The sequence below is a fragment of the Hylobates moloch genome, unplaced genomic scaffold (genome assembly GCF_009828535.3).
Source record: "Hylobates moloch isolate HMO894 unplaced genomic scaffold, HMol_V3 SCAFFOLD_1, whole genome shotgun sequence".
NCBI classification, from domain to species: domain Eukaryota; kingdom Metazoa; phylum Chordata; class Mammalia; order Primates; family Hylobatidae; genus Hylobates; species Hylobates moloch.
In genome coordinates, this window is record NW_026652276.1 from 198,697,820 (window position 1) to 198,718,484 (window position 20,665).

Consider the following 20,665-nt stretch of genomic DNA (forward strand, 5'->3'; position numbering starts at 1 on the left):
AACAACTTTGGAGATGATCTCCTCGTTCGACACCATGTTGTGGGGAAAATGACCATTTGAACGTCTCAATACCTTCTTTTGTCTGCTCTCAGCAGCAGCCAGCTGTGCGGACATCCTTTCTTGCATTTTCTTGCAGTGGGCCATGACTGCTTCAAGGATGGAGAGGGGGTTGGTACAAACTGGCTTCTTCTCTTTGTCACCAGCACCTGCTTCATAGTCTCTCTGGAGTGCCAGGAACGGGTCATTTAGATTAAATCTCCCATACCGTTCCTGGATAAATACCTCCCTCCTGCGAGCCTGGAACAAAATTAGAGAAACGTATTGAAGAAAGAAATGAAAATATACAGAAAGATATTTATAAGAAGGTTTTGTGATTACACTTCCAAATGGTATTCCCAACTGCTGTGAGTAATGGCTTATGATGTCAGTGGTGAGTGAGAGGCAAATGCGACCCCCAGTCTCCACTAGCCTGGAATGCCATTCCATCTGTTTTCAAATTTTCTTCAAGAATATTGTATTTTACATTGCAAATGATGCAAATATAGTATTTCCTATGATGCCTATTCCTCAAGGATCAGAATTTAAGCAGCAGTCTTTTTTTACACCCCCACCCCCTGCCCCGCCCAACAGGGTCTTGCTCTGTCATCCAGGCTGGAATGCAGTGGCACAATCACAGCTCACTGCAGCCTCAACCTCCTGGGCTCAAGCAATCCTCCTGCCTCAGCCTGTCTTATAGCTGGAACTATAGGTGCATGCCACCACACCAAGCTAATTTTTTTGATTTTTTAATTAAGATGGGATCTCACTTTGTTGTCCAGGCTGGTCTCAAACTCCTGGGCTAAAGTAATCCCCCAGCCTCGGCCTCCCAAAGTGCTGGAAGCCACCACGCCCCACCTATCTTTTCTAATTTAATGTAAAATCAGAAATATTGACAATTACAATAATTTTTAGCAAAAGTTCAAAAATAAAATTATCTCTATATCGATAGAACTTACATTTAAAATAATATCATGTTAAATCACGCATACAAAAAATCCCCTATAAGTTTTTTATAGCCAGAAGGAAATCACATGGATGTCTGATAAGAAGAAAATTCTTTGTGAAATTTTTAATGTAAAAATTTTAATTAAAAAAATTAAAATTTTTAATGTAAAAATAAATCACAATATTCATAGTTTGTAAAATTTGACCAACTACAACAGCCTTCAGAAAACTTAAAAAGGCATCTATCTCTTTCTCACTGAAGGGCATTAAAATATAGTTCACAGAATCCCAGGAAAGTATGCAACTTAATTATACTCTAAATGTCAGGCCATCAGCGACAAAGTTAATTTCACACCCAGGTAATGAGGACCAAATGCGATTTTCTATAATTAGCCTACAAAGTCATTGCATAAAAATGGAAAATAGCAGTAGAAATGTATTAAAAACTAGCAACATTTTCCTAATTCAGGTCATTTTGGAATAGCCACTAGAATGAAAAAAATCTATGTCACTTCCAGTAGAAAAATTAAGTTATAATAAATCAAGCTTATTTGTCCAAAACATTAAACATGTTTTCTGAAGAAATATTATTAATCCATACAGTTCCATACTTTAAAGGGAACTGAATTGGAAAACTACACTTTTTCCATTTTAGGACACTATCAGCAAGCCAACAACTAGATAAACACAAATCTAATGACAAATGGGAAAAATCTAACATTTCTTTCCTTATCATCAACTTAGATTAAGAAATAAAATTTACAAAAAGTCCAATTTCACCATTAAATTTAAGCTAGCTTTCAGAAGACCACTTTAAATTTAAAAGATAAGGTTTATGAGTTAAAAGCACTTGGTGTTTCTAGATTCTTTAAATTCAATTATGTAATCAATACACTGAATAAGTATCACTTGAGAGATGCAATTTCAAAAGCAATTTCATTTTGTCCTTCACATTTTTCTTAATATTTATTCAGTGTAGTAGTTATTCTCCCACCCCTGGATGAACACTTGGATAATTCTATGTTTTTTCTAATCATTTTAATTTAATAAAAGACCTACAGTCACTTTGAGTCAAAACAGCCTCAATTTGATTATTAGAATGTCCATCTTCATTCAGTGGTACAGCAACTTCCCTTCCTCAGCTAGCATCTGCTGCAGGCTAACATTTACCACCTGGCAAAGAGGTATATACAAAAACCTCTCTCCTTTTCCCAAAACCTTCTCCTCTTTCTAAGCTGTTTTAGTCACCTCTGGGTTGGAAAGAACTGGAGGTAGTTGATAAAGGAGAGGTGAAGGGAGCAGGAATGCCGTACCTGACTGGTTCAGTTGGTCAGCTAGCTTTACCAACCCAGTGTGAAGAATATTTAAAGTCTATTCTTTTCCCATGAAGTGCTTGGTGATTTCTTAGAGGAACACCCTCTCTTGCACTGCTGGGACCCCTTCATCTACAGTTTCTTCAATATAGGCCATAAATGTAGGACAAACTACATAATCTGCAGGACCCACTGCAAAATGAAGACATGGGCTTTTTGTTCAAAATTACTAAGCATTTCAATATGGCAACAGCACAGCATTTAACCAGACAAGAGGCCCTTCTAAATGCATGGCCTTTGTGACTGCACAGGTTGCACACCCATGAAGCCCAGCCCTGCAAACTCTCCTTATTAGCATTTGGAATCCACCTTTTGACAACTGAGGTCCCATGTTCTCTCCAGACTTCCCTATTGAACAGGACCTGAATCAATCTCATTCCTACCATTTCAAGACCATGGCCCAACCTGGTCTACAGGAAACATTCATGGATCTTTATCTAAACAAAAGCTGGGGGTCTCTACAAGATGATCCCCGCATCTATCTCTCCTTCACGTCCGCAGAATGACTGCTTGTTCAGCCCCACCTCCACTGAGCCCACCAAGATCTGCAGGAAAAACCTATTACGTCATTCAAAAGTTTCTCTGAACCCCTTTTCTCTTCAGATGAAGGGAGAAGCAACTGGATGAGGCAGGACTCACAGCACAATTCTCTGCAGAGAAATGCTCTCTGACAGAAATCTTTCTTTAATCTCCAAAAACTACATTATTTTATGCCCTCAATGTGGATGAAAGGTTTAAAAGTCAACACTAGCTTTTAAATATTTCTTACGAAAATTTGCATCTTGGTCCTCACTTTAGTATCTGATATTTACTATGATGAGTCATCTGCTGAAACTGACATTTTAACAACCCATTGTAATTACCTGATGTCTACTCACCCACACAACATATTTTATGATGTACAGTACTTGTAACACTAATCAAGCAATTTCTTAACACACAGGTTATTGAGTCTGAGTAAACTTTTTGACAAGTGGGTTAAAATTAATTTTTTGTATAATATGAGAGGTAAATACATATATCAAGACCTAGTTCCAGTTTTACCCAACAGATTTTATGGTCAAAAAGCATTTAATTTTTTTTTTTTTTTTTTTACTGGTGTGAAATAGTTTTTACGTATGTATTTTTGTTGTGTTTGTTTTTATTTTAAAATTACTAGTTTTAACTGAGTCACATTGTGACATTGTTAAATGCAGATGAATTTTTTTCTGCTGAAAATGTTGTATAATGATACATGTACAGGTTCATAAACATAAAACTGCCTATTTATTTTGAGATAGGGTCTTGCTCTGCCACCCAGGCTGGAGTGCAGTGGCGTGATCACGGCTCATTGTAGCCTTGAATTCTCAGGCTTTAGTGATCTTCTCACACCTCAGCTTCCCAAGTAGCTGAGACTATAGGCATGCGCCACTACGTCCAGCTAAGTTTTAAACATTTGGTAGAGATGAAGTGTCACTATGTTGCTCAGGCTGATCTTGAACTCCTAAGCTCAAGCAATCCTCCTGCCTCAGCCTCACAAAGTGCTGGGATTACAGGAGTAAGCCTCCGTGCCAGCCTAAAAGGACCAATTTATTTGCTTCACAAATATGGACTAACATTTATTTAGCCTTTATGAAGTATAAAATATGTACATTAGATTCCTTTAAGGGTAAAAACAGTGGCTTTGTATTTGTTACTAACTAGCTATGCAACTGTGTTGCTGATATCTTTAGTTGTCAAAATGAGAGAAATGAAGCAGTATCATTTGTTGCTTAAGACACCTTGAGTTTAGACAAAAAACCTGATCTCATTCTTTCATTTTTAAGTCCCTAAAAGCATGAAAACCAAGCAAAATGAATGTCAAAGACCACATGTTCTTCATTAACATTAAACTGACTCCTAAACTCATATATATTATTTTCAGAGATGCCAGGTAATAATGTTGTTCTATGACCACATATGCATTTATTTGTGTATATTACATATATTCAACATGTACTTTTGATATTCTTGTTTTTTAGCAAGGCTTTCTAGAAATATGTAATTCTCACAATTAAAATGTGCTTTTTGGTCTACAGTTTTCTATCAGGCTTATAAATTAGAATGCAGTTGCCCATTTTGATTCCATGGTGAAAACTCATAGATTAAATAAGAATAGGACATGAAGACAAGATGCTATAATATGAATTCAGTGCACTCACAACATAGAATATGACAAATTACCCACTAATAACTAATTTTAAAAAATATTTTGATATATTTAATGTTGGAATAATATATATTCATGTATTTTTAAAATTATTACCAGAGAGAAATAGAAAGTTACTTTTCTATATAAATATATCCTAACCCCAGTGGATGAGTTTTCGCAGATGGAGGAACAGAAAATATAGTAGATCCAATTATCTATCTAGGAACTTTCGGTGACTTGGAAATTTCAAGATCCAACAACAGGCTCCCCACTATTAGGATGCTGACTCCCACAAATGCATGCAGGGGCCAGGTAGCCAACATCAGTGTGTATATTTGGCAGGCTATTAATCAGTGTGAAATGGCAGACTTTTGAGGAACTAGAGATGATATGCTCTAACAAAAGGCATTCATGTTTTTTTAAGAAATCATGACACTTTGCCAGTGAAACAAAACACAACTGGCAGGCCTGGTTTGGACAGCAGGACACCCAGTTTATCATCTGTGATTATGGGACTCTGGGGCTCACTGGCCTATATCTTCTCTTAAGCATTTTGCCTTGAGTTCCTTTTAAGTGGGGGTATTTGTATTTAACCGACACGTCCAACCCACTACAGGGCAAAAAACAGGTGCATAATGCATACTTGTTGACTGCATAAAGGTAGCATCTAACAGACTCAGGAAAATAGCAAATATATCCTTGAAGAAAGAGCTCAGACCACAGTTCCCTGTTGGAGGGAAGTCTCCTTCCCAGGGGGGCAATCTATCCAGGAACCTGGAGAGGAAGTTAGACCAATGTCAGACTCCTCTATTCAGGACTAATTCTAGAGAAAATGACAGCTAAGGATCAGTTCACCCACTGCCTAAGACAGAAAGCTGGGATCCCAGGAAGGATTCATCAGCTCTCCAACCTAAAGCCAGGTGACGGCAGTTCCAGGAGAACTACAGGGTATATCAGTTGGTTTTCTATGGTTCACCGTGCTTTGTAATGACCATTGTTCTTTGCACCCCCTGAACTGTGCAGCATGGAGGCACTCTGTACACCACACAGTTGTCAGAGTAGTCTTTCTAAAATTGAAACCTTCTCAGTCATTTCTCTGCTCAAAGCCTTTCAGCACTCTTTTGCCCCAGGCCTTTGTGTTGCTTGGGATGCTTCCCCTTCCTTCACCCACGTATCTCCCCATGAACTGCCAACCCTCACTGCCACCTCTTCTCTTGTGCTCATGTCAAAAGGTTCAGAGTTTAGCCTAATTTAGACTCAAGGAAACGTCTGTAATGAAACATATGTCCAAGCCACTTGAAATCTCTTCAGTTTATCTGCTTTTCAACAAACAAAATGTGTATTCCCTCTAACATTCTTGTAAAAAGTTTACTGTTCTTAAAATCTTACTTTGCAACAGAGTGCTTATTTTTAATTTTTAATGTATTACATTATGTTTAATAAAGGCAGGTCAACAATATAGACATGTTTTAATAGGTAAGGAGACCACGTAACAAAAAATGACTTGAAATGTTTATTATGCTGGGTTTGAGGAGGCCTGACCCTAAAAAAGGAAGAGCTGAACGTGTAGAGAATGAATTGGTTTATGCATCAGAATTACTTGAGAATGAAATGCACTTTAGGGAAATGAGTCATTATGAAGACATAAACTAGTTGTAATAATAAAAACAGATTCTTAAAGGAACTCTTAAACCTAGCCACACTGATGTATAAAAATATAATTTCGGCCAGGTGTGGTGGCTCACACCTGTAATCCCAGCACTTTGGGAGGTCAAGGCGGGCGGATCACAAGGTCAGGAGATTCAGACCATCCTGGCTAACATGGGAAACCCCATCTCTACTAAAAATACAAAAAATTAGCCAGGCGTGGTGGTGGGTGCCTGTAGTCCTAGCTACTCGTGAGGTTGAGGCAGGAGAATGGCGTGAACCCGGGAGGCGGGGCTTGCAGTGAGCTGCGATTGCGCCACTGCACTCCAGCCTGGGTGACAGAGCGAGACTCCAACTCAAAAAAAAAAAAAAAAAATATATATATATATATATATATATATATATATAAAATTTCATCAGAATGTGAAGTTTTAGAAAATCTTGTTGAGAATGTCACAAGCAGGAAGTTGAAAGATGACCATTATTACCAGAGGATTTCACATACATGAGGTTCCTACTTTGGCTTTCCTTGTTTGATATAATCAATTGAACGAGTTTGGACATGATTAGTAAAAATAAAAGAAAGCGTACTTAAAATATCCAACCTTTCCTACAGCATGCAATCCTCTGAGAAACAGAAACTAGAACTTGAACCATGAGTCATAATTAAAACATTATAAAACATACTACCAATTTCAAAACATACTGACAAGCTTATAAGCTTTTCATTTTATGAAAAGCCAGAATGATTCTGTAACAATATTAAAAATAATACTAACAAAAGATAACTTTTATTGACATTATTTATTGCTAGGTACTTTTTATAAATTTTGTCCTAAAAGTAAGCCCAGGAGATAGCTATTATTTTAATTCACATCTTATAGATAAGCAGACTGAGGCTTACAAAAATTAACTTGCTTGCCTAAGGTCACTTTAACAGCAGCTGATACTCAACCCAGGCAAGTCTTACTCTAAAGCCTACATTTTTAAGCATGGAAAGATAATTATGACTAGAGTATTCTGAAACACTAGAAAAGGCTTCAAAAATAATTATTGTTTACAACACTTTTTAAATCAGTACAAAGAAATTAGGTTTAAAAGAAAGACAAAAATATGACAATGTTCTCAAAAGTTAGTTTTCTATATGCTGTATTTGTACGTCCATTATTACTGACCATATACTAACATGATCTAATCGGACTTAAACAGTTTTTCAAGATTCTGCACAGAATATATTATTTAAGTATAAATCCAACAATAAAAATGGTTTCCAGATATGCTTTCACAAACCACTGGTTACCTAAGCATAACAAAAAATAACCAAAAACCAGCATTAATATAGATCTAACTGTAAGAAGACTGCTAAGGAATTCTGTACTCAGCTCTAACCCGCTCAACACAGCTGTCACTATCTTGGGTGCCAATGGTACAAAAAGCCACAGTGGATGGTCGAAATGTTGAGTCCAGTCTGACAAGATGGATTTTTTCAGGAAGAAATGTGAGTCAGTTCTTGAGTACAAACACAGAAGCAGGCATGAAAAACACTTAGGGGTGTCAATTAACAAGATATTGAACCAGCAAACCATGAAATGGACACTGCCCCTCCTCCAAACCAGCAACTCAACCCCAGACTTCATTATTCAGTAGAGAACGGTGTCGGAACTGGACTTCTGGACTCACTTTTGGCTGAAGTATTAAGAGAACAACCAATAGCAAAAGGATCTGAAAACAAGACTGAAGAGGAGGAGCAGAAAGAACTAGGGACGCTTGAAAGAGGAAAAGCCTTCCAGATGGTGATCTTTCAATATCTGAAAGCATTTTATGTTTAAAGAGGTGTTTGATGATTTATTTACATGATTCCCAAGGAATAAAATTATGGCTAATATAATAAAGAATTTTTAAGGGTCCAAGCTTTTCCACAGATACAATGAGCTGCATTTGATTGGAACAAAATCTCTGCCTCCAGCTGTGTTTCAAACACAGGCTGAGAAAACACGTGATAGAAATGTAACTCAGGAGTCTCAAATGTCAGGAAGGTCCTTGGCTTCTAAACTGTTATATCCCTCTCAAACCCTGAAATTCTATGACTCAAAATCAAAAAGGATAGAAAATACATAGAGATTTTTCCAAACAGTCAACATAAAAATTTATCTATCCAGCTGTAACTCTCTTAGTGTTAAGGAGTTCAAGTAGACCAACATTAAATAACACTAAAATTAAAAGCTCTTTTAAGAAGGAAGGGGGAAAATCCTACTTGTAAATAAAAGGGAATGGGAAGCCAGAGATAAGCCATGGTCCTCAGAACTCATTCTCACTCTAAGAGGGGTTGAATAGCAGAGGAGTAAGTTAACACATTCACATACTCTTTCTCTTTTCTCCTTCTCTCTCTCTCTCTCTCTCTCTCTCTCACACACACACACACACACACACACACACACACACACACACGGAATGGCTGGGTGACTGCAGAGTGGAATAGCAACATAAAAGTTACACACTATGCAGCCATAAAAAATGATGAGTTCGTGTCCTTTGTAGGGACATGGATGAAACTGGAAAACATCATTCTCAGTAAACTATCGCAAGGACAAAAAACCAAACACCGCATGTTCTCACTCATAGGTGGGAATTGAACAATGAGAACTCATGGACACAGGAAGGGGAACATCACATTCCGGGTACTGTTGTGGGGTGGGGGGTGGGGGGGCGGGGACAGCATTAGGAGATATACCTAATGCTAAATGACGAGCTAATGGGTGCAGGAAATCAACATGGCACATGGATACATATGTAACAAACCTGCACATTGTGCACATGTACCCTGAAACCTAAAGTATAAAAAAAAAAAAAAAAAGTTACACAGTCATCTGGAGAAGGATAATTACTGCCCAATGCCCTTTAATGATCAGAAAGCCTTAGAAATTCACTGGCCAGGAATGAAAAATAACTTCTAGAATTATGACTTAAATGCCAAAAGAACTGAAGGGTTCATTTCAGTGTCTGCATCTCAGACACTGCATCTGTGTGTGAAGATATACTTTAGCCACAGAAGTGAAGGAGAATGTCATGGCGTCAAATGATTTTCTGTGCAATGCTGAGAATGTCAGAGAAGAGGTAAGCTTTTCCTCTTCCCTCTCACCTCCCACCTTCATCCCCCAACCTTTCTGCCACCTACAATGTCCTACCTGCTCATAGACATCATAATCTGGAGGTGTGGAAGTTGTCATGCCAGGAATATACATAAGGCATATTGTGAATCATACCAAGACTTTATTTTTTTCCCAAAGCTAAAATCTGGAAGGCATACTTCAATAAACCACCAATTTTCTCTCAAAGTGTAGACCATACTAACAGAATTCATGAAAGGCTTGGTTGCACAGAAGTCAGAGCCAGAAGTAATCTCTCTCCTTTCTGAAATCTCCCACCACTTTCTTTTGACCTTGTATGCTACTTACCACCTTGCACACATTCATTAGTGCTCCTGCTCTAATGTGGAAGCCCATGCTCATTTGCAGAAAATAACATCACCTTTATTCCCTAACTAGGTCAAGAATGGTATACAAGTGCTGCACTGTTCCACTCTCTTACCCAGGGTAGATACTATTAAATTATCAGTGCACGTAAAGCTGAATCCAGAGCAACCTCCAACTGTCTTATTAAGACTCCAGACAGCCACCACCTATCAATAAGAACTGGAGCAGAGATTAACCAACCCACTATTTCTGCCCTGGGCACTGAAATATTACCATTAGCTAGATCTTTACTTCTAGAGAATATGTTTTTAATTTTGATGAAATCCAATTTAACCACTTCTTAAAGTTTCATGTTTTTTTATCTTCTATTTAATAGCTAAGAAATCTTTGTCTAATTTGAAGTCTAAAGATTTTCTCCTGGAAGTTGTATGTATTTAGCTTTTAAGTTCATGATCCACTTTGAGGCAATATTTGTCTATGGTGTTAGAAAAAAAAAGGGTTGGTGTTCAATTTTTCCACATATAGATTCAATTTTTCAATCATTTGCTGAAAAGACTAGCCTTTTCCCCATTGAATATCTCTGAGGCCTTTGTTGAAAATCAACTGACCACATATGTGACTCTATTTCTGGATTCTTTATTCCATGAGGTATATGTATGTTTCTTTGCTTTATAATAAGTGCTGAAATCAGGCAGGTTAAATCTTTAAAATTCTTTTTTTAATTGCTTTTGTTATTCCAAGATCTCTGTTTTTCCACATAAATTTTAGAATCAGTTTGTAAGATTTTTAAAAGTCTCCTGAAATTTTAATTGCGTTTGGTAAGTCATTTTATATTCTCTCAGCAATTTTCAATTTGTCTTCAGCATACAAGCTTTGTTTTGAATATATTTTGTTAGGTTTATTCTTAAGTATTGTATTTTTTATGCTACTGCAAAGAAATTATTTAAATTTCATTTTCTAATTATTTTTCTAATAGTATGTAGGACTATAACTGATTTTTCAATACAAAGTTTTGAATTCTACACATTTTATAAATTCCTTGTTTGGTTTCAGTAATTGTTTTTGAAGATTACCCAGAATTTTTACATAAGCAATATCTGCAGAAGTGACAGTTTTACTCCTTTATGCTTTTTATTTTATTCCCATCTTGCAATGGCTAGGATTTCCAGCACTACCTTGAGTGCTGTAAAAAAAGTCCTATAAAAGTGCTAAGTGCTTTTCCTATTCCTGTCTAAATTGCATCCCTCAATTATGTTGGCTATGTGGTTTTTTGTTGTTGTTGTTTTTCAGTTTTCGTTTTTTTGTTTTTTAATAGCTGCACCCTTTATCACTTTGAAGTTCTTAACTATTCCTGGTTTGCTGTGGAAATTTTTCAAATATTTTTCTGCATCTATTAATGAGAACATGTGGTTTTTATCCTTTATATTGTTAATACATTGAATTTTCTTTGATGTTTGAATATTAAACTCTCTATGATACATTGTTTGAAATTCAATTTGCTAATATTCTGTTTAGGATTTGAGATTTGTCTGTCGCCAGGTGGGTGCAGTGAATCTCGGTCATTCCAAAATGCTCCGGTTCATGCCTTCTCCTGCGTTTAGGATTTTTTACATCTATAGTTATGAGGAGTATTACTCTGTAATTTTTTTTTCTTTTTTTAACACCTTTGCAGTTTTGGGATTACGATACGCTGACCTCATAAAATGAGTTCACCCATTTACCAGGGAAACCATCTAGGCCTGAAATTTCCTTTTGGGAAAAGTTTTTGATAATGAACTCAATTTTTAAAATAGAATCAAGGCTATTTGGATATTTTATTCCTTCTTATATTCGTTTTATTAGTGGTATTTTTTCAAGAAATTTGCCTATTTGTCAAAAGTATTCATAGTATTTACTGAATATCCTTTTAATGTCTGTAGAATCTATAATGATAATCCCTTTTTCCATTCTTAATATTGGTGATTTGCATTCTTTTTTTCTTGTTCATTCTAGCTAGGAGTATTTCAATTTTGTTGATCTTTTCAATGAATCAACTCTTATTATTTTTCCTATTGTATGTCTATTTTGCATTTCATTGACTGCTTCTTTTAACAAAAAGTTTTTCCCTTCTAGTTACTTTGTGTTTACTTTCCTGCCTTTTTTTGTCATTTCATAAAGTAGAACCATAGGTCATTGACTTTACATCTTTCTCCTTTTCAATATAAACCTTTAGAGCTCTAAATTTTCCTCTAAGCACTGTTTTAGCTGCATCTCAAATGTTTTGACATGTTGTATATTTGCTGCCATTCAGTTCAAATTACTGTCTAAATCCCTTTTGGTTTTGTCTTGGACACATGATAGAGATTTTTTTTTTTTTTTTTTAAGTCCACAGATACTTGGAATTTTCCTAAATAGCTGTGACTGATTTCTCATTTAAGTCTATTGAGGTCACTGAATAAATATTTAAATTAAGACTTGCTTTATGGCCCAGCATATGGTCTACCTCAGTAAATGTATCACATGCACTTGACCAGAATGTGTTTTCTGCATTGTTGGATCTAATACTCTACAAATGTCAATTATTCAAGGTGGCTGAGGGTGTTTATGTTTTCTATGTTTTTACTGAGTTGTTTTCTAGCTGTTCAATTAATTACTGAGAGAGGTATTAAAAGCTACTATGATTATGAAATTGTCTATTTCTCTTTTTAATTGTCAATGTTTGCTTCATGTATATTGAGGCTCTGTTATCAGCCACATAAACAGTTAGGTCTTTGTGATAAATTGTCCCTTTTATCATTATAAACTGTATTATCTCTTTAACACTGGGCCTGTTATTGAATCTTCTATTGTTTCCTTTGTCTTTCTATTCATAATTCACCAATATAAATGTTTTAATTTATATTAGTAAAGGCTACCAACCAGTAGGACAAGACTCTCTCACAATGTTCATTTCTTAAAATTTGCTATGCAACCAGCTTATTCTTCTAGATGCAATTTAGATTTCACCTGCTTCAAAAAATAAGCAATTATAATTTTGATTGGAATTATATGTAAATTAGAGATACATTTAAAAGATGACTTTTTCATAAAATTAAGTCTTGTGGTTGAAAAAATTGTTTCTTAATATATTAATATTTGCTTTTATAGCTTAGAAAGGTTTATAGATTCAAATAAATTTGCAGAAATTTGAAAATAAAAAATATTTTGATATATTTGGTAATATCCTCACTTGCCTAATTTTCTTTGTATTTATTTTATCTTGAATAAAATTGCTAAAGCAGGTCTCAATCTTAACCACTCATAAGAATCACCTGGGCTGGGCACGGTGGCTCACGCCTGTAATCCCAGCACTTTGGGAGGCCGAGACCGGCAGATCACGAGGTCAGGAGATCAAGACCATCCTGGCTAACACGGTGAAACCCCGTCTCTACTAAAAATACAAAAAATTAGCTGGGTGCGGTGGCAGGCACCTGTAGTCCCAGCTACATGGGAGGCTGAAGGAGGAGAATGGCGTGAACCTGGGAGGCGGAGCTTGCAGTGAGCTGAGGTTGCGCCACTGCACTCCAGCCTGGGAGACAGAGCAAGACTCCGTTCCCCCCCCTCCCCCAAAAAAAAGAATCACCTGCATAACTCCACAAACATTCAGAGTCGGGTCAACACTCAATGGCAAATCCACTTGATTCTCCTAAGTCCTTTGATGCCCCAGCCAAGGATAAGAACTAGTAACTGATTTCTTGCTCTTCTTGGACACTTTTTCTTTGTTTTTGGAGACAGGGTCTTGCTCTGTCACCCAGGCTGGAGTGCAATCATGGCTCACTGCAGCCTTGACCTCCTGGGTTCAAGTGATCCTCCCTGCTCAGTCTCCCGAGTAGCTGGGACCACAGGAACACAGCACCACTCCTGGCTAATTTTTGTATTTTTTGTAGAGAAAGGGTTTCACCATGTTGCCCAGGCTCACCTAATTTCTTTATGCTTGTTTCCAACTAGGGAATCTTTCAGGTCTTTTTTTTTTTTCAAGCAGCTATTAGATGGAAATATTTTATATCCTTTCCACTTTGAGGATGATTTCTATTTTCTTCTTATGTAAACACTGCCTTGTCGGGTAAAAACATGCTTAGGTGGTAACCCTCATAACAGTAGATATTAATTTCAACATCTCCTGAATTCAAGAGTATGCAAGAGCAAGCCTGAGGTCAGGTAGATTTTTCTCCTTTTCAGTAAACTTTGTTTTTCTACCTTATTAAGCCAATTCTTTTTCTTACCTTAAAATACATAATATTTTAAGATTATTCTTGGCATCAGCTGGTATATTCTGGGCATATAGCCCTTTTAATCTAAAAATTATGTGAAATCTTGCTGGTAGCATTCATTCTACTTGTTCAAGTCTCTTTGAGGAACATCAATTTTTCTCCTGGTGGACCTCCATTCTGTATCTTGCACATACATGAATCTTCATTTCTACTTTATCACTTTAATCCTTTCCACTGGGTTCCGGGAGATCTTCTTAAGTTTGTTACTGATTCAATTTTTTTAGTGTTGATTTTTTCTACTACTTCCAATACCTGCTTTAATTCTGCTGATATACTTTAAGTTCTCATAACAATCATATTATGTACGTACTGTGATGCTCATTTTAAAGATAAGAAAACTGTAGCACCAAGAGAGGGCAAGGGACTTGCCCACAGAGCATGGCTAGAAATTTGGAGCCTGGACACACTCCCAGCAATCTGCCTCCAAGGTCTATGTCCCATTCAATGCTTTCTCTTCCCTAGCTTCACAGCTAGTCCACCCTTCACAATCTGGCTTCCTTCACTTCAACGCCTAGGTTTCTTCAAATTGTAAGACACAAGACAGATGGTATCTAAAAATGACACTCTAAAATTTGTTTCTTGTAATAATTTTGTCAAATGTAAGTTGTTCCTTTGCATTTTAAATGTTACGTTATCTTCCTTGTTCTATCCTGCAAGATCTTTCATGGGCCTTATGTTTTCTTTTTTGTTGTTTACTCCATCCTTGGATCAGTAGGAGTTAACTCAGATCTGGTGTTTATCCATAAGCAGGGCATGCAGGTAGAATCTTCCTGAATATATTTACTGCCCAGCTGGTTGCCATTAAAATGCTTCTTTAATACCAGGAGTCGGTGGGTAGACTGGTACAAATGAACATTTCATTGCTCCTCTCATTTGCGTGAGAGAGAGTAAAGGCCAATGGCAGGCGCTTCAAGACAAATGGGCTCCTAGACAGGTTTTTACCCCCATCTGTGTTAAGGATATGCAGTCTCTTTGGCTGTGTCTCCTTACTAGGTACAAGGAAAAGTCTCTTATCGTCTGTCCTTGCAGAGTATAAGGGAATGACCAGCTCTCTGGTTGTTGCTTCTGTCTGAGTCATGTACTGTTGCAATGCTGCTTTCTGGTACGTCTCCTTCACAGTCACAGAAGGGATTTCAATCAGCAGCTCCTACCTATCCCACTTTCTGCCTTGGCCTCCCCAAATACAAGAGGGTAGGCATTGGCTAGCTCTTTTCCAGAGCATCACAGGGTTTCAGAAGAGTCAGTTCTCATTTATCCTTCAGCCTGGTCATATAGACATTAAATCTAGCAGGCATTCCTTTATTTTTCAGGATACAGGTAGTGCAACAGTAGAGGGGTGAGCTCAGAGGTCAAACTGGATTTGGATATAGAATCTGTCACTTCAAAGTTATGCAAACTTGGATTGGTTATTTGACTGACTCCCCTTGAGCCTTCATCAGTTACATGAAGGCAGTAGTGTACCTAAACCAGAATTTTGTTGTTGTTTTGAAGAAGAAAAAGAAATAATGCATGTAAGGCACTTAGCTGGGTGCCTAAACAAATGGAAGCATGCAACAAATCACAGTTATCATTACGATAACGATGATGCTCTTTCTAGTTTGTAGCGTTGGTGTAAGGTTTTCCCTATTCTTATATCCTTAGGATGTCTCATTAGAGAAATGGGAAGTGGGAAGCCAGGTGCCAGTGCCAAAGCTTCCATGTTATTTAGAACCCCCAGCTGCAGTTTATCAGGTATCTAGCATGCTGGGTGACTGTTTTCATGTGTGTGTCCACACAGTCACAACTGTTTTGTTTTTTTTTTTTTTGAGACGGAGTCTCGCTCTGTCGCCCAGGCTGGAGTGCAGTGGCACAATCTCGGCTCACTGCAAGCTCCGCCTCCCGGGTTCACGCCATTCTCCTGCCTCAGCCTCTCCGAGTAGCTGGGACTACAGGCGCCCGCCACCAAGCCCGGCTAATTTTTTTTGTATTTTTAGTAGAGACGGGGTTTCACCGTGGTCTCGATCTCCTGACCTCGTGATCCGCCCGCCTCGGCCTCCCAAAGTGCTGGGATTACAAGCTTGAGCCACCGCGCCTGGCCTAACTGTTCTTTCTCTTCAATTGCATCACACTCCAAAAGGGAAAACCTCAGCACTCCTAACTATCCATTATTCTAGAGCCCCTCAACATCTTTGGAGGGCCAAGAACTATGGGGGCATTCCTGAAACATAGCCAATTATGTCAAGTGTAATCCACGTGCCCAAGGATGAAAATGAACTCACCATCATCAACACTTACAGAAACATGCATGAACATAACACTCCATGCAGAGAGAAGATAATAAATCCTTTCAAGAGATAGTTTGTAAAGGATTACAGAGCAAAAAAGACTTAGAACAAAATGAAACAGAATCCTGTTTCAATGTCATTCTTTAATACATGAAATCAGTTCTAACGTAAGTCAAATGATGTGTTCTAAAGCATCACATTTAGGAAAAAAAGATATATCATTAACTTTATAAGCCTTTCCCTTATTAATAAATTTTTTCAGCTTTCAGGGTAAATTTAGATATGAATGTATAAATATTGTTTGTAGCCCTAAAATAACAAATGTACAAAAGCCATTCACTTACTGAAGTTCTAAATCATATCCTTTGTTTTTTCAAGCTTCTAAATCCTGAATTGATACCATTTTCTAAGCAATCCTATCATAAAACTTATCAAAGCTTGTGACATAATAAACTAATTATAGTAATAGCTCCTATAAAGAGATGACTTAGAACATCTATAAGAAGATATTCTTTCAATAATTTAAAAGAAAGTTAAAATTTCTATTGAGCATTATTATTATTATTATTATTATTATTATTTTGAGATGGAGTCTCACTCTGTTGTCCAGGCTGGAGTGCAGTGGCACGATTTCAGCTCACTGCAACCTCCATCTCCCAGGTTCAAGCAATTCTCCTGCCTCAGCCTCAGTAACTGGGATTGCAGGAGCATGCCACCACACCCAGCTAATTTTTGTAATTTTAGCACAGACAGAGTTTCACCATGTTGGGCAGGCTCACCTCGAACTCCTGGCCTTAACTGATCTGCCTGCCTCAGCCTCCCAAAGCGCTGGGATTACAGGCATAAGCCACCACACCTGGCCAATTGACCATTACTTCTAAAGTAAGTGTTTACAAAATAAGGCTTCTGAAGAAGGGTTTGATATTGTCCAAAGAAGCAATCATCATGTTGTGGGAGATGAATATCACTGTAGCAAGCATACTGCAAGTGGGGGCTGGTGCAGGATTTAGCAGGTACTGCTTTCATGTTTGCTAGACCAAATTCCTGTTTTGGAAATTTTCAAACAGGAGTTTCCCCCACTTGCATGTTGTTCTCATCATTATGACTGCACAAAAGCATCTTCTTATTTGGCTTTGATCATGTATTTTTGTGTTTAATCATCTAGGACATTTCAACTCATAACAGAAAAAAAATTCCCAATATTAAGCTTCTTACATAAAATAGACACATAAGCAGGTATACAAACAAACAAGCAAGCAAGTGAAAACCTTTAAGATAATGCAGGAAGTTTCCCTGAGGTGTTTCAATATTTCAGGGAGAATGTAGTTTGCAGTATGATAATTCCAGGAATGCGTACTTATATGTGACTTGAGAAAAGAAATGGGGAAATAGTAGTGGTTGTGGAAACAAGAGTTAACAGAAGCATTCCCACACACAAAATTTAAAAAGTGAAAAACACAGAAATAAAGGTAGTTTCTTGTCTACTGGGGATAATACAACAGATAATTTCTGTGGGCAGAAGTTGTGATTAAAAATTTTAAATACAGTCCCTTTTATAGCTCCAAGAAACATAAGTTGACTTGGTTAAAAATAAAATTCCTCAGGACATTAAGAGCGAATGGTGGGGGCAGTTGTTCTCTTGTACTCCCCCTACGCCCCCGCCCCAAACTCCCTACAGAACCAGCCTTGGCCACTGAGGAGTAACTCGCCAACTGCATGAACCACTGAGCGTCTGGAAAAAATAAACAGAAAGATCTTAACATTCTCACCATCTACCAGCTGAAGATGACTCACTCCATATCAAAAACAATCGAGGGAAAAGGCATGTCAACGGTTTGAAAGCAGTCTTTATTCAAACCCTGCCAGTAACTTTACCACCATTAAATAAATGTTCCCCAGTCCTTGAGAGAAGGTATACCTCCTGCTACTCCCAGAGCAAACCAGAAAACCTTGGAGGCTGACAGAAAAGGATCATGGGGCAGACCAGAAAGCAAAGAGAGTCCTTTGAGGGTAACTTCATCTTATCCCCAGAATAAAGAACATGTGTGCCCCCCAGATGGGTGGCATATGTGCAAACTGTGGGTAGGGCACTCCTGGCTACCGTTAAGTCAGAGGTACAGGGACCTAGGCAAAAGGTGAAGGGAAGAGCTGGTCTTGCTTAAAGGGTAGGTACATCTCAGCAGGACAAGTATCATTTGCAGGAACAGGGTAAGAATCTATTTCAGATCATGCTATTTTGTCTTCCTTCATTGTAGGTAATGTATGAACTGCTGCAAAAAATGCTTTACAAACCATCAAGTGTAGTACATAGGTTAATTGGTATCAGCAATGTAAAACTGAACAGGCCATTTGTCACAAGCCTGTTTGTGTTTGTTCACATTGGTAAAAATGCTCAACTATTTATATTTCTACTGTTTATATTACATCATTTATTCAATGAAAATTCATCAAGAACTGTCTATGTGTATACAATTTTTCTCCAGCAATCAGCTTCCCTTGTCTTCCTTATTATGTTGGGCATTTGGGGGCAGAATGAGAAGTGGGTGGTGTCTATTAAATAGTCTGCAATACAGAATAAATGCTAGAATGATGTAAACATGTGTTACACATTATAAAACAGTGAAATGTAGTGTCTGCTCCAAAGGAGTTTAGCCCAAGACAGATGCTAATCATTTCCTGACTCCTAACATGATTTATGACTGGCTGTGATCAATTTCTGAAAAGACTAAAACTGAATTATATATTTAAAATCTATTCTTGTAGGAATCTGTTTTCTCTTCTCCAAGCTACGCCACCCACTTTCTCACTGAAAGTGGAGCACAAGCCTGCGGGCCTCGGTGGCCTCACAGCATATGACACCACTCTTCTGTGTAGGTGGCACATAACAGCGCTTGTTGGAATTTGCTGCAGGAAGGAGGTCAGGACCTGACCATTCCCACCCCCTCTATTCTGGAGCAGCTACTGAAGGCATCTGTCTCTGTCCTTTAATGTCCTTAGTCTCTCATTAATATTCATAGAGAACAAAGGATGGCAAAAATAATAAAGTTAGGATGAGACTAAGGTCCTCAGCTTCTGCCCAAAATATGTCTGTTCTTGAAACTCATCAGTTACACAGAAGTGTTGGTTTAGGCAAGGCTAAAGCTTGTGGTCAGTCTCTCAGCCAAGGCAGACAGAACTACCTCTTCAGACTAAAGGTACTCATTTCCTTTTCACCTGCACACCTTTTCTTTGTATGGGGAAGATGATGCTGTGGACCTTCTCAGGACACAGGGACTAGGAATGAGGGATCCACATTATGTTCATGCCCTATTCCTGTTTGTCACTATCTCCCCATGTGGCCAGCCAGTAGAAAAGGACCCAGGTATAATTTAACTGCCTCTGTGCTATAGTAAATGCCCCAAATAGGAATTACATCCACAGCTCTGGTCACAATAGCTCCATGCTCAAACTGATTGACTAACTGCACATCAGAATTCATACAAGAGGAGGTGTCAGAGTATATATGAGGCATCCTTATAGTTTGAGCTGTCTGAGTACAGCCATACAATTTAGAAGAGCCCTCTAAAATAATATCATGCTTGCCTGTGAATGCACAGACTGTTTTGCCTGTGTAGTCTATTTTTAAATATTGGTACCAAGCACATGGATTCTTGCAGCTGTGTTTGAGAAGGGTAACATGTACTTGAGAATTAAGCCTGGCATCCATAGAAACAATTCCTACTCCATTCCATAGAAACAGGAGTATCAACAGAAGAGTCCACCAAAATGATTTTTTAAAAATCAATTTAGGCAAGTAAATATCTTGATAACCCATTTCCAAAATTACTACTTTGGAAGCTAATTTAGTATTGGCAACAGTCTTAATTTTATTTCTATTTTTCAATGTTAAAATGACTCTAATAATAGATTTTTAAAATACATGCACAAGTACACGTACAGCGTGTACAACAGGCAATCAAGTTATTTTTAATTGAATGTACTTCTAAAGGTGACCTAAGTTACAATGTTTCACTATAATTCTGTTAAGCTACAAAGTCACACTACAAGGCCGACAGCAAGGGCTCCATGGAGACCTCCTAAGGTCAAAAAATTCATTAGCACCATGATATATTAAGAATCTACCCCAAGATCAATTAACCTGCTAGCTCGTGAATGAGTGAACAGCCAGAGACATACCGAACATCAATGCATACGGCATTCCTAATCTTTCCTCCTTGCTCTTTGAGTATCATGAACACTCAAACTGATTCGTAAATGAAAGTAAAGAATTAGAAAGCCAAATATATAGCCATTGGGAGAAATCTCCTTAGAGCTGATATATTATTTGGAGGGAGAAAAGAACCAAGAAGACATTACAGTCATTAAACAGCTGATGGTTTTGCAACCCTGTTTGACTGCTCTTTCTTTATTAGGAACGCCTCCCTCTCTAGAATGAACGCCACTCTTCCCTGGCTATTTGGCACTT

The 20,665-nt window shown here is 37.7% G+C and overlaps 1 protein-coding gene across 4 annotated transcripts in view; it reads right to left on the bottom strand.

The window, feature by feature from the left end:
• The window catches only part of CTTNBP2 (cortactin binding protein 2), a 162,755-nt gene that overhangs the window by 99,368 nt on the left and 42,722 nt on the right, over positions 1–20,665 (bottom strand). For all 4 annotated transcript variants that reach the window (XM_032761548.2, XM_032761549.2, XM_032761550.1 and 1 more), the window contains exon 3: positions 73–297. In XM_032761548.2, coding sequence (XP_032617439.1) covers positions 73–297 — 225 coding nt within the window. The remainder of the gene's footprint in view (positions 1–72; positions 298–20,665) is intronic.